Raw genomic sequence first — 22,063 nt, forward strand, 5'->3', positions numbered from 1 at the left:
GCCTTCTTTTCTGCTTCCTGTCCCGGTGGCAGGCATTCTGAAGTGCTGTTGGCCTTCAGATCTGCTTCCAGTGCCGGTGGCAGGCATTCTGAAGTGCTGTTGGCCTTCAGATCTGCTTCCAGTGCCGGTAGCAGGCATTCTGAAGTGCTGTTGGCCTTCATTTCTGCTTCCTGTCCCATTGGCAGGCATTCTGAAGTGCTGTTGGCCTTCAGATCTGCTTCCTGTCCCGGTGGCAGGCATTCTGAAGTGCTGTTGGCCTTCAGGTCTGCTTCCTGTGCTGGTGGCACGCATTCTGAAGTGCTGTTGGCCTTCAGATCTGCTTCCTGTCCCGGTGGCAGGCATTCTGAAGTGCTGTTGGCCTTCAGATCTCTTTCCTGTCTTGGTGGCAGGCATTCTGAAGTGCTGTTGGCCTTCATGTCTGCTTCCTGTCCCGGTGTCAGGCATTCTGAAGTGCTGTTGGCCTTCAGACATTCTGAAGTGCTCTGCTTTCTGTCCCGGTGGCAGGCATCCTTCAGATCTGCTTCCTGTCCTGGTGGCAGGCATTCTGAAGTGCTGTTGGCCTTCAGGTCTGCTTCCTGTGCCGGTGGCAGGCATTCTAAAGTGCTGTTGGCCTTCAGGTCTGCTTCCTGTTCCATGGCAGGCATTCTGAAGTGCTGTTGGCCTTCATTTCTGCTTCCTGTCCCGGTGGCAGGCATTCTGAAGTGCTGTTGGCCTTCATTTCTGCTTCCTGTCCCGGTGGCAGGCATTCTGAAGTGCTGTTGGCCTTCAGGTCTGCTTCCTGTGCCGGTGGCAGGCATTCTGAAGTGCTGTTGGCCTTCAGATCTGCTTCCAGTGCCGGTGGCAGCCATTCTGAAGTGCTGTTGGCCTTCATTTCTGCTTCCTGTCCCGGTGGCAGGCATTCTGACGTGCTGTTGGCCTTCAGGTCTGCTTCCTGTCCCGGTGGCAGGCATTCTGAAGTGCTGTTGGCCTTCAGGTCTGCTTCCTGTGCCGGTGGCAGGCATTCTGAAGTGCTGTTGGCCGTCAGATCTGCTTCCAGTGCCGGTGGCAGGCATTCTGAAGTGCTGTTGGCCTTCAGATCTGCTTCCAGTGCCGGTGGCAGGCATTCTGAAGTGCTGTTGGCCTTCATTTCTGCTTCCTGTCCCATTGGCAGGCATTCTGAGGTGCTGTTGGCCTTCAGATCTGCTTCCTGTCCCAGTGGCAGGCATTCTGAAGTGCTGTTGGCCTTCAGGTCTGCTTCCTGTGCTGGTGGCACGCATTCTGAAGTGCTGTTGGCCTTCAGATCTGCTTCCTGTCCCGGTGGCAGGCATTCTGAAGTGCTGTTGGCCTTCAGATCTGCTTCCTGTCTTGGTGGCAGGCATTCTGAAGTGCTGTTGGCCTTCATTTCTGCTTCCTGTCCCGGTGGCAGGCATTCTGAAGTGCTGTTGGCCTTCAGGTCTGCTTCCTGTGCCGGTGGCAGGCATTCTGAAGTGCTGTTGGCCTTCAGATCTGCTTCCAGTGCCGGTGGCAGGCATTCTGAAGTGCTGTTGGCCTTCATTTCTGCTTCCTGTCCCGGTGGCAGGCATTCTGACGTGCTGTTGGCCTTCAGGTCTGCTTCCTGTCCCGGTGGCAGGCATTCTGAAGTGCTGTTGGCCTTCAGGTCTGCTTCCTGTGCCGGTGGCAGGCATTCTGAAGTGCTGTTGGCCTTCATATCTGCTTCCAGTGCCGGTGGCAGGCATTCTGAAGTGCTGTTGGCCTTCTTTTCTGCTTCCTGTCCCGGTGGCAGGCATTCTGAAGTGCTGTTGGCCTTCAGATCTGCTTCCAGTGCCGGTGGCAGGCATTCTGAAGTGCTGTTGGCCTTCAGATCTGCTTCCAGTGCCGGTGGCAGGCATTCTGAAGTGCTGTTGGCCTTCATTTCTGCTTCCTGTCCCATTGGCAGGCATTCTGAAGTGCTGTTGGCCTTCAGATCTGCTTTCTGTCCCGGTGGCAGGCATTCTGAAGTGCTGTTGGCCTTCAGGTCTGCTTCCTGTGCTGGTGGCACGCATTCTGAAGTGCTGTTGGCCTTCAGATCTGCTTCCTGTCCCGGTGGCAGGCATTCTGAAGTGCTGTTGGCCTTCAGATCTGCTTCCTGTCTTGGTGGCAGGCATTCTGAAGTGCTGTTGGCCTTCATGTCTGCTTCCTGTCCCGGTGTCAGGCATTCTGAAGTGCTGTTGGCCTTCAGACATTCTGAAGTGCTCTGCTTTCTGTCCCGGTGGCAGGCATCCTTCAGATCTGCTTCCTGTCCCTGTGGCAGGCATTCTGAAGTGCTGTTGGCCTTCAGGTCTGCTTCCTGTGCCGGTGGCAGGCATTCTAAAGTGCTGTTGGCCTTCATTTCTGCTTCCTGTCCCGGTGGCAGGCATTCTGAAGTGCTGTTGGCCTTCAGATCTGCTTCCTGTCCCGGTGGCAGGCATTCTGAAGTGCTGTTGGCCTTCAGATCTGCTTCCAGTGCCGGTGGCAGGCATTCTGAAGTGCTGTTGGCTTTCATTTCTGCTTCCTGTCCCGGTGGCAGGCATTCTGAAGTGCTGTTGGCCTTCAGATCTGCTTCCTGTCCCTTTGGCAGGCATTCTGAAGTGCTGTTGGCCTTCAGGTCTGCTTCCTGTGCCGGTGGCACGCATTCTGAAGTGCTGTTGGCCTTCAGGTCTGCTTCCAGTGATGGTGGCAGGCATTCTGAAGTGCTGTTGGCCTTCATCTCTGCTTCCTGTCCCGGTGGCAGGCATTCTGAAGTGCTGTTGGCCTTCAGATCTGCTTCCAGTGCCGGTGGCAGGCATTCTGAAGTGCTGTTGGCCTTCATTTCTGCTTCCTGTCCCGGTGGCAGGCATTCTGACGTGCTGTTGGCCTTCAGATCTGCTTCCTGTGCCGGCGGCAGGCATTCTGAAGTGCTGTTGGCCTTCAGATCTGCTTCCAGTGCCGGTGGCAGGCATTCTGAAGTGCTGTTGGCCTTCATTTCTGCTTCCTGTCCTGGTGGCAGGCATTCTGAAGTGCTCTTGGCCTTCAGATCTGCTTCCAGTGCCGGTGGCAGGCATTCTGAAGTGCTGTTGGCCTTCATGTCTGCTTCCTGTCCCGGTGGCCGGCATTCTGAAGTCCTGTTGGCCTTCAGATCTGCTTCCTGTGCCTCTGCCAGGTATTCTGAAGTGCTGTTGGCGTTCAGATCTGCTTCCTGTGTCGTGCCAGGCATTCTGAAGTGCTGTTGGCCTTCAGATCTGCTTCCTGTGCCGCTGCCAGGCATTGTGAAGTGCTGTTGGCCTTCAGATCTGCTTCCTGTCCCGGTGGCAGGCATTCTGAAGTGCTGTTGGCCTTCAGATCTGCTTCCTGTCCCGGTGGCAGGCATTCGGAAGTGCTGTTGGCCTTCAGATCCGCTTCCTGTGCCAGTGGCAAGCATTCTGAAATGCTGTTGGCCTTCAGATCTGCTTCCTGTCTTGGTGGCAGGCATTCTGAAGTGCTGTTGGCCTTCATGCCTGCTTCCTGTCCCGGTGTCAGGCTTTCTGAAGTGCTGTTGGCCTTCAGACATTCTGAAGTGCTCTGCTTTCTGTCCCGGTGGCAGGCATCCTTCAGATCTGCTTCCTGTCCCGGTGGCAGGCATTCTGAAGTGCTGTTGGCCTTCAGGTCTGCTTCCTGTGCCGGTGGAAGGCATTCTAAAGTGCTGTTGGCCTTCATTTCTGCTTCCTGTCCCGGTGGCAGGCATTCTGAAGTGCTGTTGGCCTTCAGATATGCTTCCTGTCCCAGTGGCAGGCATTCTGAAGTGCTGTTGGCCTTCAGATCTGCTTCCAGTGCCGGTGACAGGCATTCTGAAGTGCTGTTGGCTTTCATTTCTGCTTCCTGTCCCGGTGGCAGGCATTCTGAAGTGCTGTTGGCCTTCAGATCTGCTTCCTGTCCCGGTGGCAGGCATTCTGAAGTGCTGTTGGCCTTCAGGTCTGCTTCCTGTGCCGGTGGCACGCATTCTGAAGTGCTGTTGGCCTTCAGATCTGCTTCCAGTGATGGTGGCAGGCATTCTGAAGTGCTGTTGGCCTTCATCTCTGCTTCCTGTCCCAGTGGCAGGCATTCTGAAGTGCTGTTGGCCTTCAGATCTGCTTCCAGTGCCGGTGGCAGGCATTCTGAAGTGCTGTTGGCCTTCATTTCTGCTTCCTGTCCCGGTGGCAGACATTCTGACGTGCTGTTGGCCTTCAGATCTGCTTCCTGTCTGGGGGCAGGCATTCCTAAGTGCTGTTGGCCTTCAGATCTGCTTCCAGTGCCGGTGGCAGGCATTCTGAAGTGCTGTTGGCCTTCATTCGTGCTTCCTGTCCTGGTGGCAGGCATTCTGAAGTGCTGTTGGCCTTCAGATCTGCCTCCAGTGCCGGTGGCAGGCATTCTGAAGTGCTGTTGGCCTTCATTTCTGCTTCCTGTCCCGGTGGCAGGCATTCTGAAGTGCTGTTGGCCTTCATGTCTGCTTCCTGTCCCGGTGGCAGGCATTCTGAAGTGCTGTTGGCCTTCATGTCTGCTTCCTGTCCCAGTGGCCGGCATTCTGAAGTGCTGTTGGCCTTCAGATCTGCTTCCTGTGCCTCTGCCAGGTATTCTGAAGTGCTGTTGGCGTTCAGATCTGCTTCCTGTGTCGTGCCAGGCATTCTGAAGTGCTGTTGGCCTTCAGATCTGCTTCCTGTGCCGCTGCCAGGCATTGTGAAGTCCTGTTGGCCTTCAGATCTGCTTCCTGTCCCGGTGGCAGGCATTCTGAAGTGCGGTTGGCCTTCAGATCTGCTTCCTGTCCCAGTGGCAGGCATTCTGAAGTGCTGTTGGCCTTCAGATCTGCTTCCTGTGCCGGTGGCAGGCATTCTGAAATGCTGTTCGCCTTCAGATCTGCTTCCTGTGGCGGTGGCAGGCATTCTGAAGTGCTGTTGGCCTTCATTTCTGTTTCCTGTCCAGGTGGCAGGCATTCTGAACTGCTGTTGGCCAGGGACGTCATTTACCCAAAATGCCAGGTAGCGGAAGTGACATCACACGACCCTTGACCTCTGATGACACCACAGGAAGTGATGCCATTACACCCCGCACCAAGTGGCATCACAGGGATTGATGGCATAGATCTTTTCACCCCTTGACAAAACAGGAAGTGGCATCACATAGCAGTGTTCCTCTGTACACTAAGAAAAATAGGGTTCCAATATCACTGTAATGTGATATACATTTCAAACAAGAATGGATCACCTTATGTAGTGTTAATATCAGTGTGCATAGGCCCATATTACCAGACTACTGTGAATGTAAGCATTTGCACTTACCTTGGCTTGCCTGCAGTTACGGTCATCTCGAGGATCCGGATAAGGCAATACAAACCACTCCTGCTTGGTTTCGGTGCGCTCTGGCCGTCCTGCTCTCAGTCCTCTGCCATAGGATGCAGAAACCTGGCATAGAAGAAAATGGCAATGCGTGGTCAGGGTGCACAGTTACACTTAATCGAATGCAATGTGCACCTAACGATAGAAAGAGGCAAAGCAGCATGCAACAGAAGCAACAGGACATCTTGACTGTCTGTAATTGGTAGAGAATTTTTAAAAAACAATGCTGTCAAGAGGATATTAGGGTCAGGTTAGTAGAGGCAATATAATCAATCACATTTTAAATCAAAGGTCGATACACAGACTGAAAGGGAATACATACGTGGGTCACCATCAGGCAGACCAAGAGGCTGACACCACGACATTGCACTCCGATAGGCCGCTGACCTTATATGTTATCAACCATACATCTCTGAGCTTTATGGTCAGTGACATATATGGTTGAGTAAACCTTGCTAGGATTCAAACCTATGATGGGCAGAACACATATAGACCCCAGCAGCAAGCACGTAACCCACTGAGCTGTCTTACAAGCTATTTATCCTTAATTGTGTATACCACAGCATTTGGTAATGTGCTGGCTATGTGGGTTACATTTATTACAGTGCTTAGAAGCAGCAGGGATACGTCCGTGCGCACTAGTAAGCCTGATGATTGTAGTGTAATATAGACGCTAGCGGTTGGTGGGTAGAGATCGTCATAAATGTTTCTTTTTAACTGCACATTGATTCTACAGCATGCTGTGTCACAATTGGATAGTTCAGAGAGTTATTATCATATGGCTTTCTTCTATTCCTGCTGCAAAATGTGCTGCTTAGTGCCTGCCCCTTCGGCACTCGCACTTAGCCTAGTTCCTTGCAGACTCGACTTTCTTGCCCTCGTCCTGTCTTACGTACTTGAATGTAGCATTGTTGTATGTTCTTAACCTACGTTAGAATAAAGGGTAATCCCTATTTTTTGTTGACTGGTGGTCTAATCTGAAGGAAGGGACGATCTGTGAAGGAAAATTATGAAATTCAGATTGACTACCCCTCTCTTTTAGTCTTGTATGGATCAGGATTCAGGGCAACCTGTGTATTTCATCCACTTAGGTAATCGCTTAGTTGAAAGAAATTGCACAATAACTGCAATTTATTACAAAATATCTATCTCTTTAATAGTCATAAAAATATCTTAAAAAACATTTCAGACATGATTATCAATCATACCATTCAGTCATCATTCATATATTCTAACAGGAGAGTTCTAAAACTGAGGAAAAAACTTGTGCATAACAGTTAATCAATGTATGCAATTTAGACATTGGAAAAAGACATTAGATTTTCCTTAGGCAGTCGACATATGTTCTTAACCTATGCAGAATACTGGGCATGTGAACCTGCCATGGCTGTGCTGAGTCCTACCAGGGTGAGGGTGGGAGCACACTGACCTTGCCTGTAACGTTGCAGGATGGGGCTTAGACGCTATTGCGCGCACACCTGCCCACCCACACCCTTGCAGGAGGTATTCCATGTTTTAAAATCCTGCTTGTGTGGTATTACTTTGCTGTGTGCCATGTACTACCTGCCTGCAGCACACGTGCACACACACAGCGCAGAGATTCTGAAACCTTACCCGGGAGTCCCACTGTGAAGGCTACTCCTAATCTAAGTACATTCTCACAAGTCACCCCCTACTGTTTAGGGTTGCCGAGTGTTCGTGCAGGGGGCTAGGGCAGGACGCAGACCAGCATATCGTGTTTTATTATGTGCTCAGAGAGAACTAAACTTGACTCCTGTTTGTTTTGATGATGGCTGCTAGTCGTTCATGGAAATATGGTACTCACGCGCTGTGAGTTATTTTTGTCCGTGGTGTGAGATCTCCACCTCACTAATGAGGCTCGAATAGGATGAAACATGTGTCTGGGGTTGCTGTTGGTACTCTTGTTCAGAGGAGAATTGCCATGGCATTTCGGTGCTTGACTGCCCCTGGGCAGTACAAAGACTGATATGCAGGGATATTTCTACTCTGTGACAGGGACAGTGAGCTAAAGACTTAGCTGAGACTCTCCCGACTGGGCTCTGTTTGTGCGGTAGAGGGACTCCCAGAACCCCCCTTGTTTTGTATATTAAGTAGCTTTGTGTTTCACCCTAAGTTAGCAGGGGAATCCATACGTGGACCCCTTGCTCTCTGTTCTTAAAGAGGCACAGCTCCACCTCACTGATGAGGCGCAACTAGGATGAAACACGTTTATGGGGTTGCTGTTGGTACTCTTACTCAGAGGAGAATTGCCTAGCATTTCAGTGCTGGACTGCCCCAGGGCAGCAAAAAGACTGATATGCAAATGGAAATTTCTCCTCTGTGAAAGGGACAGTGAGCTAAAGACTTGGTTGAGACTCTCCCGGGGCCCATCCACCCAAGATCCACCCAAGAACAGGTCAATGGTCCGTGTTTGTGCCCGTAGAAGGACCCCCATGCCCCCCCTTATCTTGGTGTGAGAGTCTTCTTCCAAGCTCTTAGATCGAAGTCTGAGAGCAGATGAGGTGGATGGACCGATGTGATGCTGTCACCCAATTCTAAACAATCAATACAATACAAAAATAACTAAGCCAATCACGTGAAAAGTACTTTTTGATAACGTCTCTTGGTAAAAATGGGGAAAGTTGGTAGCGTCCTAGAGAAATGGAGAGTTGCAAATGTTCCTCCTCCCATTAACCCGAAATTAAAGGTGGGGGATCAATGAAGTTATGCTGAAAGACGACAGGGGTCTAGTAGGGTAAATGAGTCTGACCAGATAGTTTTGCAATGAGTGCAGTTGATAAGCATGAGGACCTTGCATTTGCCTCTCTTTGATGTGAGTGAGTGCAAGGATATCAGAAGAGGCAGATGGGGCCTCCAAGAGCTGCATTAGTAACCTGGCTGGTGCACACTTTGAGGGTGAATTAATTTGGTTCTTTTAAACAGAATGTTGCATGGATTCAGTTTAGGGGTGGTCGAGCTTGTGAAATGGTTGCAGGTCTGGATGGAGGGCTTTACGTGCCTGAGCAAATTTAAGATGACGTTACCGGATGGCAGGGTGGCGTTAAAATAGCCCTCAGAGGAGAAGGGAGAGTCCAGGATGGCACATAAGCTTTGGTGCCTGTGAAGCTGTTGTGATACAGAAACACATGGTTGGGTCTTCTGAAATTCCTGTTCTTTGGGATCTGAGGGACCAAAACTAAACCTAGTTTATCAAGGGCTCATTATCTTTGATCCAGGACTGGATTTGATTAAGCGTTGAGGAGACGTCGTCTAGATGTTCCTTGGCTTCATGTCTAACGTTGTGTCTGTTTTCGGTAAACGTTGTTGATTGGTGACGCGTTGCTGCATTTGTCACTTGATCTCAGGTCACATGGTCACAGTCCAGCTCTGTTGTACGACTCTACTTTCCGGTATGTAAAATATAGAACCAGAAGTCAGAACTACTGTTCTGCTGTCTTGGGCATTTACATATCTAAGCTCTCACTCAGAAGCAGCAAAGTGCTGCACTTAAGGGGATGTGAGGTACAACCGTAAGGGTATCCAGAGGAGGGAGGGGGAATGGGCCATTCACGTCTATTCCCAAAGTCCAATAAGCCCATTGGTTGTTATAAAAGGGTCAAACCATTGTGATTGGTGGGTTTCTGTTGATTTTAATTGGGTTGTTGATGAACCCCCTAACTTATGAGAATATCTTGTGTCAATTTAGGGGTGCTGTCCGAGTGCTGCAAACAAAATGATGAGCAGGCTGAGAAGCTCCTGACACGCGTGTCCTATCTCTGGGGGAAAACCACCTGCTTGCAGATGGCTCTGAATGCTCACGCCATGAACTTCATGTCTCACGGTGGGGTCCAGGTGAGTTCTCTGCTAGGTTTTCTTGTTCTAAGTATATCTTACTTTTCCCCTCGCTTCATACTCCCACATCCCTTACAAATCATGTGGCCCTTCCGCACAAGTTTCCTCTCGGGAGGATAGCTCTGCGGCAACGTGCTCACCTTGGAAGCAAAACGACACGGAGCACCACGGGTTCGATCCCTGGGTCCGCGCTTAGAAATCTCTGGTTATTAAGCGCGTTATTAATAACCTATTATATCATTGCTTTGAGTTTACCGCACAGGATGTTGGGGTAGGTACACATGGAGAATGGGGGCTTGAAGTCGAAGCCGCACTCAAGCCCTTGAATTTCTCTGTACTATAGTAGAACTCTTCCATGCATTATGGTGTGTCCAACCTTTGTCCAGGTAAGCCTGAGTAGAAAGTCATGTGTCTATCCAGCACGAGCCCAAAGAGTCTGGGACCAGTGAGATAGTTTTGCGCCTCCTTTTCGGTGAACCCTGTATGTTCCATAGGTCTCAGGGCCAAAGTCAGCAAATTCAGCTTCCGTATTTCCTATTCCAAGGTTATATAACCCATATAATAATTAGATGGATAATAATAGCATCTTTTATTCTGATTGCGCAACATAAATTATCAAGGGGCCGCTTGTTGAGAATCTTAGTGAGGATTCTAGAATGGCTGGCAGTGGAGTAGCAGCTTAACTCAACTGCTCTGGACCTCTCCCTGAAGCTATTTATATTGAAATTATAATGAGTTCCAAGAAGAAGATTGTGGAAGCAGAAAACCCAGCCTCAAAGAAATCTAAGCAGGTTCCTGAGATGGAAGAAACCCCTAGCCTTGGAGATGTCTACAAAACCATTCTTCAGGTGGCCCAGGATGTCAGTGATATTAAACTGACAATGGCTGAACTCAATCTGAAGACCGGTCAGCTGGATGGCAGAGTCACAGAACTGGAAAAATCCTCTTCAACTATGAGCTCTGAGATTGCAGGGAGCTTCCAGGCTTATAAGAACCTACAATCTGACTTGAAGACTGAAAGGGAACAACGCTTGGATTTGGAAATGAGAATCAGGGCTAGAAACATCAGGATAGTTGGTGTGGAGGATTCAAATGGAGATGAAGAAGACTTGCCTTCCCTGGTCTTACAAGTTTTTAAAGATAGTTTCCAGTGCTCTTTCATCAGGATTGAGGACATTGATAATATATTCCGGATTGGTAAACATCAAGGGAATCGGGCTCGGCATGTTTTGGTCACCTTTTTACATATAAGATCCAAAGAGCGTGTGATGAGAGCAGCCAGACAGGTTGGGAATGCCCTATTTAAAGGTAGATCTGTCTATATCTACCCTGACTATCCTAAGGAGATCCTGCATAGGAGAAGGTCTTTCCGGAGTGCTAAAGAACTGGCTAGTCAGCTTACTTTAAAAGCCTTTCTTAGCAGGAATAATGTCCTAACTATTGTGTTTCCTGATGGGGACAGAAACACATCTGATCCTGCACTAGCTTTGGACTGGCTAGAAACATACAAAAGGGGCCTGCCAGCACCACCTATGAACAGTGAGTGACATTATTATTAGTCTCCCCCCCCACCACTGTGCCGGTTCTTTTCCAACATTTTTATTTTTATATTTTCGTTTTTTTTCGGTTCTTAAAATGGCGCCGCTGATTTGGCAGTTTGCGTTTTTTGAAAAATTGCATAGAACCCCCCACCGTCATGTTCATCTGATGGAACGGTGTGTTTCTGGATATTCGCCGGTCGAGAATGGCGAGAGAAAGGGACCTTGCAAATTTGACGCACGTGATGTGTGCGTGAATGCGTCATCACGTTCTCGCCGATCACTGACGGGAACCGGACGCTCCATGTAACCCCCCTGTTCTCTTGCTCTCACTCGGCGCAATGTGACCACCTGGCCGGGGGAGAGGCCTGTGAGCTGCTGGTGGGCTACTCTGCCGTGTACAGGATCTGCTTCGGGACGACCTGCTTCTACTACACCCAGGCCCTCTTCCTGCTGAACGTGAGGTCGATCCAGGACCTGCGCGCTGCCGTCCACGACGGGTAAGCCCACCTGGCGCATGCACGCATCCTGCAAGCCTGTGCACACACGAGATGCATGCTGCTGTCGTGTAACTGCGAGTTCGTGTGGAGAAGCTCCGCTTCACGGGACTACAGTTGTTCAATGGCCGGATGAACTTCGGAGGTACGTGTTGCCAGTGCGTGTGTTGCGGAGCCTCAGTGGTAGACAGGGAAATATGCGCTCCCCCCTCCTGCTCTGCTCACCCAGCTTCCTGTTTGGCCGATGGGTTCATGTTCGAATCGACCACTGGGGCATTTCACTCCGGATGACTTTCTTGACCATGGCACCGGTGTCGCACCGGGGAGGAGCTGCCCGAGAGGTGGTTCTTCCCTTTTTGGCTATCACGACTTCACGGCTGGTGCCTTGAATGTGACTCAGGGTGTTGGTTTGGAACAAAAACTTAAACAGATGTGAGATTAACAGTCATTGCTGGACTTGGGTGTGCAATCAGGGCTATGGCTGGGTTGAACTAGCTGAAATGCTACCCTCTTAGTTTTAGATGCACTGGGCGGGTGGTTGGTCATCATTGAATTCCAGTTCTTCATGCGGCTGGAGGGTTTATGAAATTTAAGACTGCTTCATGCACAGACAGCAGCCTGCATAAGAAGTAGTAGGGTATTGTATCGAACTTCTCCCCATGTAAATTTATGTATTACAGATGTGACTATGGTAGCTTCAGTTCACTTCCTTTTTCTCAGCACTTGTTTTCCTGTCTCACTCTATAACTCTTTTCAGTAGATATGTGAGATATGTGAGACATTTGAGTCACACACAGGGTAGGGAACGGATGTGAACTGGGTTATAGGTGGACGTTCAATCTGCCTTGCTGGTTCTCTTCTGTATTATACACCGTTAGTTTATTGAATTCGCTCCATATGGTGGGGTGTCTTGGTGAGCCGTGTTTCCTTGTATTGCCACTGCTAATTGAGGCTTCATGTCATTGTCTGGACAACAGTGAACTCCATGGCTACCGTGCTCTACATAGTATATATAGGCATTTTTAGTAGCCCTCTATGGCCTTCTTATGTTTTTTTTCTCCTGACTTTTCTTGATTTTTCAATGTTGGGGCTGAGTACTGGATTTGATTCCATATCTTTTGTTCTGGAACCGGTTGTTTCCGGAGGTGGGGTTAGAATTTTTTCACAGTGGTGATGTTTTGGGGTACCTATTCTGTGGTTCTGTGATTTGCCTTTCACGATTTCATGTTAGTGGGGTTTTTGAGGATTGACCCGGGATGTTGGGTTTTCTTTTAATTACTAATATTGCTATATTTTCTTGAAACAGTTTTTCTGATGTATATATGGATGGTTTTATTGTATCATTGGGAGGGGTCCTGGGGATGGATCTCAATGTTGTTCAGATTTGCTTTTTGGCTGAATAGACTTCACTGTCTTGTTCGTTCTTTTTATTTTTTACATATTTTCTTTAGTTTTCTTTGTGTTTTTTTCACGTTTGATGTCTTAGATATTCAGAGTGTGATGATGACTTCCCGCTCAGGTGGGACTTCTGATGACTTACGTATTATCTCCTGGAATGTGAATGGGATCAATAACCTGTTCAAGAAAAAGAAGGTATTTCAAATGTTGCAAGACATGCATGCAGACATATGTTTTATACAGGAGACTCACATATTGGAGGATGAAATTTCTAGGCTGGAGAGGGAGTGGGTTGGTGTCGCTGTTGGCTCTTCCTTTTCATCCAGATCGAGGGGGGTGGTCATTTTGTTTAGAAAGAAATTGCCTATGAAAGTTATACGCAAAATTGCAGACAAAGAAGGTCGGATGATTGCGTTATTGATTGAGATTCAGGGGGAATTGTTAACCCTCTGCAATGTGTATGCTCCTACGGTGGATGATGGATCCTTTTTCAGAATGGTGGCACAGACTCTTTTAGAGTTGAATAATTCTAATGTTCTGCTTGGTGGCGATTTTAATACAGTGATTGATCCAAAGATGGATAAGAGTCAGAATAGCCGTGTACTTCGTTGCGATTATCATCACCGGGCACTTAGGTCGCTTTTAGAGGAACATAGTTTGAATGACATATGGCGTCTTGAGCATCCAGATACGAGGCAATACAGTTTTTATTCCAGTGCACATGCAGTGTTTTCTAGACTGGACATGTTTTTCACTGGTGGGACTGTTTCAGACAGTTGGGTTTCTTCCGATATCGGTAATATTGTATTGAGTGACCATGCCCCAGTTGTGTTGCAATTAAGACTTAAATTTCAGATTAAAAGGAGTTTCTCATGGAAAATGAATACCTCTATTCTATTGGATGATGATATTTTGGACCGGATCGTTTCCGAAGCTGATTTCTTTGTAAGGGAGAATCGCTCAGAGGAGATCAGTGTGGCAAATACATGGGAGGCCTTTAAGTGCTGTATGCGAGGTGTGTGTCTGGGACTGTCTAGTGGTAAACGGAAGAGAGAAGAGGGTAAGAGGCGTGGACTTGACATACGTATTAGTGAAATTTCTCGTGATCTGATGCTTGATTCGTCAGATTCAGTGAAACAAGCTGAATTAAAAAAACTCAAAAAAGAAATGGAAGATTTTTTGTCTATGAGGTCCGAACGTAGTTTGTTCTACTCTAGGTGTACATATTTTGAGAAAGGGGAGCGTTGCGACAGATGGCTGGCATACAGGTTGCGAAAAAGGATCTCCGATTCGGCTATAGCTTCTATGTTTGACAAGGAGGGTAGAATCACTTTTGATCCGATTAAAATCAACTCAATATTCCGCGATTTTTATGAGAATCTGTATGGCGATGAGGCTGGTATCACAGGTAGGGGTGAGAGGTTTTTTGGTGATTTGAATTTACCTAAGATCCAGAATGCTGAGCGTGATATTCTAGGTGAAATGATAACAATAGAGGAGATTAAAGGCGCAATATCCGGGCTGAATGTGGGCAAATCTCCGGGACCGGATGGCCTTCCATGTGAATTTTACAGGGTCCTCCCGAACTCGGCCTTGGAACTCCTGAGAGATATGTTTGCGTCAAGCAGAATTGTTGGGTCGTTACCTAAGAGTACTAGCCATGCTTCGATTTCGGTCTTTTTAAAAAAGGATAAGGATTGCAATCAACCAGCTAGTTATCGTCCAATCAGCCTTATCAATACAGATAACAAGATCTTGGCCAAGGTTCTTGCTTTACGCTTAGGTCAGTTCATGCCGGTTTTGGTCGGGGAAGAACAATCTGGTTTCATGAGGGGTCGACGTACGTCCAGTAATATCAGGAAATTATTGGTAACTATGGAATTGGCGGACAGATTGGTCGGTGATGCAGCCATCCTGTCCTTAGGTGCTGAAAAAGCTTTTGACAGAGTTGATTGGAATTATCTATATTCGGTGTTGAGGGTGATGAATCTGGGGGAGGATTTTATTTCCTGGGTAGCTCTTTTATATGCCAGTCCGACGGCTGACGTTAAGACTAATGGAGTGGTGTCTGAACCTTTTCGTTTGAAGCGGGGCACGAGACAGGGTTGTCCTTTTTCTCCTCTGTTATTCATTTTAGCGATTGAACCTCTCGCTACCTGCATAAAGAATGAGCCAAATTTACAGGGCATTGACTGTTGGGGCGTGGTGCAAAAGGCATGGCTTTATGCTGATGACCTCTTATTGGTGTTGCAGAATTTGGATATGTCACTGCCATGCCTGATGAGGATATTGTCGGATTTTCATGATTGTTCGGGATACAAGGTTAACCGCCTGAAGTCAGAAGTGTTGCCTCTGTCCAGCAGATGTGATAAGTCCCTGGTCGAGGGGCTGGGGTTTACTTGGTGTGATGGGCGCTTACGCTACTTAGGGGTATGGTTAACAGTTCCAGTTTCCCGTATGGTTGATGAAAACATGAGTGTGCTGGTACGAGATTGCAGACTGGTTTTGGAAAGGTGGTTTTTACTTAATCTTTCACTGTGGGGTAAAGTCAATGCCCTGAAAATGAATTTGGCTCCCAGGATAAACTTTATAACTAGTATGCTCCCTCTAAGAATAAAGTGTAGTTATTGGAAAGATCTTGACCGCCTTATTCAAGAATTTTTATGGGACAAGAAACCGCCCAGACTTTGTCTATGGAAACTACAGCGTCCGATTTGTTTGGGTGGTCTAGGAGTTCCGAATTTTAAGGCCTACCATTTAGCATTTTCTGCTCATTCTTTTGTTCCGTTTTTGGATGGTAAACTGGACAGTTGGGCGGTGGCGGAGTCGAATGCATATGGGCCACTGGGCCCGGAGGCACTGTTGACCACTAACACAAAGATTCCGGGTGGTAGTTTGTTAACCACGTCCTTTTTGCGCAACTCTTGGATTGAGGTCTTGACATTGTTAGGTAGGGACGCTTTTAAGTATAAGAATGCCTCTATCTGGCTGAATCCTAAGATTAGAGATAACTCCAGGACAATTTTTTGGCCCGAATGGTTCCTAATGAATGTTAAAAAGGTCTCTGACTTGGGCAATGATGTTCGGTGGCTGACTGCTGCTGAACTGAGAGAGAGATGGAGTTTTGAGGATTTGTCAGACTCGGCTTATAGACGACTCAAGAGGTCTGTTGGTGAGGTGGACTGGTCTGACTCCTTTGACATAACTATTTTTCTGACGGATTCTAATGGGCAGGGAGGTGGTTTGGCCAGTAGGTTGTACAAACTTTTTGTGTCCTATTTTCGGAGCAATGACAATTTACGGGAAGTGTGGAGCGAGAGAATCGGGTCTGATATTGATCTTGAGACCTGGCAGAATATATGCGGAAATGTCTCATTATGTTCGCTAAATCTGGGCGAAAGGTCTAGACAAATTAAGATCCTGAATCGTGTGTATTGGTGTCCGGAAACGCTACATAAAAGGGGCATGTCTGACAATGCGGATTGTTGGGGTTGTGCTCAGGAAGTGGGATCATTGGAACACATGCTGTGGGCCTGTGAGAGGGTCAGGGCCTTCTGGATAGACATTTGTGATGTGTGTGTCAGAATTATGGGTGAAGAGTGTGTCCTGGACTTTAAGACAATGATCCTAGGGGAAGATTCTGAGCTGGCCGAAGTCAGCTCTTCCCTCAAGAAATGGCTTTTCATGGCAACCATTGTTGCTAAAAGGTTGATCCTTCGAGGATGGAAGGGTCGGATCCGTCCGTCATTTGAGGAATGGGTTCAAGAAATGCATAGCCTGTCTAGAACAGAAAAAATGATCTACAAATTGAAATGTAAGTTGTCTTCATATGAAAAGGTTTGGAACATGTTCAATGACTTTATGTAATCCGGTTTTTCCATTCCTTGTTGTTGTTCCTCTGTACTATGATGTCGTTTTTGTATATACTTATAAATAAATAAATAAAAAAAAAAAAAAAAAAAAAAAAAAAGAGGCCGACCACTTTCCAGAAACATGCATAGCATTTTAAAGCATTTATAACGTTTTTTTCTCACTTTTTCCATATTCCCTTTTCCTTGGTAACATACATTCTTCAATGTTCTTTTTTTGTAAATATGTTATATTTTTGAGTAAATGTAATATTTGTTATATGGGCTTGGGTATTCTATGACCATTGTTATACATAAGTAGAAATTTTGTGTTTTTGGTATGTGAATGTGTTTTCTAGTGGATTATGATTTAACAGAGCACTGTTATATAGCAATATATAATGTATGTCAATGTTTGTCTTACCCATAATGTATTATTAGTGAATGCCCTCAGGTAGAGTTTAATATGAAGAGAACACATAGATGTATAGTTGTCCACCAATGTAATGACTGTTATTTCCATGTGTGTTGATTGTGGCTGCAAGCCTGCAACTGTTCCAAACTAAAAAGAATCACTCTTGAAAAAAAACAAAAAAAAAAAAAAAAAAGAGAATCTTAGTGAGATTCAGCGGGAGGTCTTTCACGTTGTGTCCCAGGTGCTTGTTTATTATTTATTATTTATTTATACCGCGCCGGTAGCCTGCAGGCATTGCGGCGCCCAATTGCACGCAGGGAACGACCATCAAAGACAGGACACATCTATGATGATCTTAGCTATAACAAGGGTATGGATGGTAGCGGGAGGGAAGCTTAATACCCTCCCGCCAGCACTGCCCCGGCGACCATCCTTTGGGGAGTGAGTAGCAGTAGTGTCTTACTCTGGGTTTAAGTGCGGATAGAATTAAATGTTGGGAATTTGAACGATTGCTGTCCAGTGGTTGTGAACTCATTGGAATCTATCAAAATGGCATTCATGGTTTGCCAAGAATGATGATGATGGATAGTTTAATTGTTGGCACGTGTAGATATAGGAAACGTGCTATATGTGTTTTTAGAAGTTGTTCTTACTGTGTTTATTGCTCATCTTTCTTCTTTATTGATGTTTTATGTAACATGTTTCTGTAATTTTATTTAGGTGTATGTGTGCAAAGCTTTAATAACTATATCACACTAATAAAACTATTTTTTTTCGATATTAACTATACATTTCAATGCAATGTACCCAAAGGAGACGGGGGGTAGGGAAGCACGGGGGCGTCCTCCTCCTTTGCTAGCCTGTATCTTTCCTTATTCCATTTTCTTGCTTTTAAAGTGCAAACCTAGCTCGGGATCCGGGAGCGCCGTCCAGGGTGTGGGTGGCCAGCGTTTGGGCTGGCGTCTTTTAACAGTAGCGCAGTGCTGTGAGTTGCGGTCTGTACATCTCTATAATGTTGGTATGCGCTCATTCACCCCACGCTCCTTGGCTCGCATTTGTGGGTTCTCTTTGACAGAAACTACAGCAGGTATCACGTCCACTTTGATGGCTGCAGGGTTCACCTTTTGCACGTCTATAAAATCGCCCTAATGTCACCTTTCACTCTTCCAAGACCCTCATGTACACTCACCCACAGCAGGTCTGACTGCTGCTGCAGCCTCTTCCTGCGACTGCCCCTCTATCCCTCAATCCCTCTGGAGGATAGCTCCCTTGTCTCGGGAGAATAGCTCTGCGGCAACGTGCTCACCTTGGAAGCAACAATGAAGAAGGTAGTTGTACTTAGTCCTTCATGCGCCAATTTTAGTTAAATGAAAAGAAGAGACTCCACTCAATTGGAATATAGTGATTGTGAATTTGTATTATTTAGAACAAGTGCCCTTTGTGATAACTGTGACACAAAGGGCACTCGTTCTAAATAATACAAATTCACAATCACTATATTCCAATTGAGTGGAGTCTCTTTTTTTCATTTAACTAAAATTGGCGCATGAAGGAATATGTACAACTACCTTCTTCATTTTTAGTTTCTAAAACAGAGGAACCATATTTTTCTCCGTTGTTGCACAATCCATGCGACAATCACTATCTATACGAAGGGCGCTGAGGTCCACTGTTAAGAGTGTCCATTATAAAGGTTCCCCACAGCTTTTCACCTTGGAAGCAAGACGACACGGGGCAACACTGGTCGATCCATGGGTCCACGCTTAGAAACCCCAAGCGTGTTATAAATAACCTATCATACATCCCAATTGAGAAAGTACTTCACTTTGCGAGCCTATGAACGTGGGGTGAATGAGTTGCCATCTAGACTATAGCGATGTGCAGACCGTAACTCACAGCACTGTACTACTGTTAGAAGATGCCAGCCCATACGCCCCAAGTCTATGGAACCTCCTCCCCAGCAGCATCAGGCTCCCCCCACGCTCCTACAATTCAGATAGGAACTCAAGGCCCACCTCTTCAAGGAGCATCCCTTCTCAACTCCTAGGTCATCACGTTGTCCCCTACACCATCTGACTCGCTAGACGCCATCTGCCCCTCTCCTCCCCGCCACCCAGTACAGCTGTACCCCTCCGCTGTGCACCTCTCTATCCTACCCCCCCGCTGTAAATATGTTCTGTTTTTACCCCTATAAAGTGCTGCGTTATGGATCTGTACTGTTGTACACCTCTGTAAAGCACTTTGTTGATTCTGGAAGGTAGGTCTGTGCTCAATAAATATAATAATAATAATGATAATAATTAACTGTGCTACCTGCCCCATCTTCAACCTCCCTCAATCGTCACCCACCCCTCCGCCCCGCCTCCTTGCAATCCCTGCCTCTGGAACGCCCTTCTATTGTCTACAAATCCAGCGATCTGCTAGCCCCTCTGACCCTCCACCTTATTTATTTATTTATTTATTTATTTTACACTGTAAAGCGCACCGAGCCCTGAGGCCTCTGGGCACTGGTTCTTGGCAGTATAGCAAAGTACATATATGCATGGAAATGAACAATACATCATGCATGTTAGGTTACAGAGTCATGCATACAGTTGAAGTTGCTGTGATAGGGAATTACTTTAGCAAATCTTGTGTGAAGAGCCAGGTTTTCAAGCTTTTACGGAATTACCAAAATAAGGATTCCGATCTTAATGATGGTGGCAGAGCGTTCGAGTGTTTGGCAGCTAACACTGGGAAACTCCTGCCCCCCCCCCGCCCCGGTTTCTGTCATTTGAATCTGGGGATAGTGAGTAAGTGGGAGTAGGATGAACGCATGGGTCTGTTAGATTGGTAGAGGGTGAATTTATTGGATAGGTACTTGGGGGCTGAGTTTGACAGCCATGTGAATAGTATTCGCTCTTGGCCTGGTAAGCAGTGTACGTTCTGTCTCAACATTGTGATATTTTCAGGGCTGCTCTTAATGTGTTATTTTGGATCACCTACAATTTTTGTTGATGTTGCGGCTGCCAGTGTAGAGGGCAGTGTAGAGGGCATTGCAGTAGTCTAATCTAGACAGTACAAAGGCTCTGGCCAGCATGACACAGCTGTCGGATGACAGGAAGGGTCTACAGGCATAGATAAGCTCAGAGGTGGACGCTGCTGCAGATGCTGTGGCGTTGACCTGTTTGGTTAAGGTGAGAGTGTGATATTGTCATGTGTAATCACTGTGAGTCTCTGCTGTTCCCTCATGCTGGACCAACATCCCTCTACTCCACCAGGTTAATACATCTCTCTGTGCATCTAATTTACTAATGCATGATACTAGAACCTGCAATTGCTCAGTCAGCCATTCATCCTCATATGCAAAGGGTCCTCTATCGCAATACATATAAATACTAATTGAATAGACAGTGCTGAAATGCCCCATACAGCTCTTGTTCTCATCGTCAAAAGTCTCTCGCACCTTTTAGTGGACCTGACAGCTTTTGACTTAAAGCGCTGGATCTGCCACTGCACTTGCCTTCAAGTCAATATTCCACTGCCCAGTAGTTACTTTTAGTGGACCTGACAGCTTTTGACTTAAAGCGCTGGATCTGCCACTGCACTTGCCTTCAAGTCAATATTCCACTGCCCAGTAATTACTTTTAGTGGACCTGACAGCTTTTGACTTAAAGCGCTGGATCTGCCACTGCACTTGCCTTCAAGTCAATATTCCACTGCCCAGTAATTACTTTTAGTGGACCTGACAGCTTTTGACTTAAAGCGCTGGATCTTCCACTGCACTTGCCTTCAAGTCAATATTCCACTGCCCAGTAAATCATTTTAATGGATATGGCAGATTTAGATTTAAAATGCTAGATATGCCACTGCACTTGCCTTCAAGTCAATATTCCACTGCCCAGTAATTACTTTTAGTGGATCTGGCAGCTTTTGATTGAAAGCGCTGGATCTGCCAACGCACTTGCCTTCAAGTCAATATTCCACTGCCCATTATTGACTTTTTGTGGATCTGGCAGCTTTTGATTTAAAGCACTGGGTCTCCCACTCACTTGCCTTCAAGTCAATATTCCACTGCCCAGTAAATCATTTTAATGGATATGGCAGATTTTGATTTAAAATGCTAGATCTGCCACTGCACTTGCCTTCAAGTCAATATTCCACAACCCAGTATTTACTCTTAGTGGATCTGGCAGCTTTTGATTTAAAGTGCTGGATCTTCCACTGCGCTTACCTTCAAGTCAATATCCCACTGCTCAGTAATTACTTTTAGTGGATCTGGCAGCTTTTGATTTAAAGCGCTGGATCTTCCACTGTGCTTACCTTCAAGTCAATATCCCACTGCTCAGTAATTACTTTTAGTGGATCTGGCAACTTTTGATTTAAAGCCTGGATCTTCCACTGCGCTTACCTTCAAGTCAATATTCCACTGCCCAGTAATTACTTTTAGTGGATCTGGCAGCTTTTGATTGAAAGCACTGGATCTGCCAACGCACTTGCCTTCAAGTCAATATTCCACTGCCCAGTAAATCATTTTAATGGATATGGCAGATTTTGATTTAAAATGCTAGATCTGCCACTGCACTTGCCTTCAAGTCAATATTCCACAACCCAGTATTTACTTTTAGCGAATCTGGAAGCTTTTGATTTAAAGCCGTGAATTGACACTGCACTTGCTTTGAAGTCAAAATTCCACTGCCCAGTATTTACTTTTAGTGGATATGTCAGCTCTTGATTTAAAGCGCTGGATCTGCCACTGCACTTGCCGTCAAGTCAATATTCAATATTCCACATCCCACTATTTACCTTTAGTGGATCTGGCAGCTTTTGATTTAAAGCGCTGGATCTGCCACTGCAGTTGCCTTCAAGTCAATATTCCACTGCCCAGTCATTTACTTTTAGTGGATCTGGCAGCTTTTGTAACCATTGATTTGCCTTGAGGAAAAGTCTTGGATTAGTTGGTCTTCCTGTTTCCTGCAAAAATCCTTTGAAATTGGCATTCGTCCCAAATGAAGCCTCTGTGGTGTGTGTTGGCTTTCATGGACTCCAGCAGGGATGCATTACAGTAGATTTTAATTGTTTGTTGAATGATTTTTCTCTTTGATGTCACTTTCATCCAGAACTTTGTCATATGTTTCTGGGCAGAAGGTTCATCACTCCAGTTCACTACTTCTACCTCCTTTTTTCAGTAGGGATTTCACTAGTGTTTCAATTG

General features: G+C 46.6%; 1 protein-coding gene across 3 annotated transcripts in view; it reads left to right on the forward strand.

The window, feature by feature from the left end:
• LOC138528635 (transient receptor potential cation channel subfamily M member 2-like) overlaps nt 1-22,063 on the forward strand; it is a 613,775-nt gene that overhangs the window by 382,676 nt on the left and 209,036 nt on the right. For all 3 annotated transcript variants that reach the window (XR_011284191.1, XM_069640449.1, XM_069640451.1), the window contains exon 13: nt 9,028-9,173. Coding sequence is in view for 2 of the 3 variants with exons in the window: in XM_069640449.1 (XP_069496550.1) it covers nt 9,028-9,173 (146 nt within the window). In the remaining variant the exon portion in view is untranslated. The remainder of the gene's footprint in view (nt 1-9,027; nt 9,174-22,063) is intronic.

This window comes from Ambystoma mexicanum, chromosome 7q (assembly GCF_040938575.1).
Source record: "Ambystoma mexicanum isolate Mex_15411 chromosome 7q, UKY_AmexF1_1, whole genome shotgun sequence".
Lineage (NCBI taxonomy): Eukaryota > Metazoa > Chordata > Amphibia > Caudata > Ambystomatidae > Ambystoma > Ambystoma mexicanum.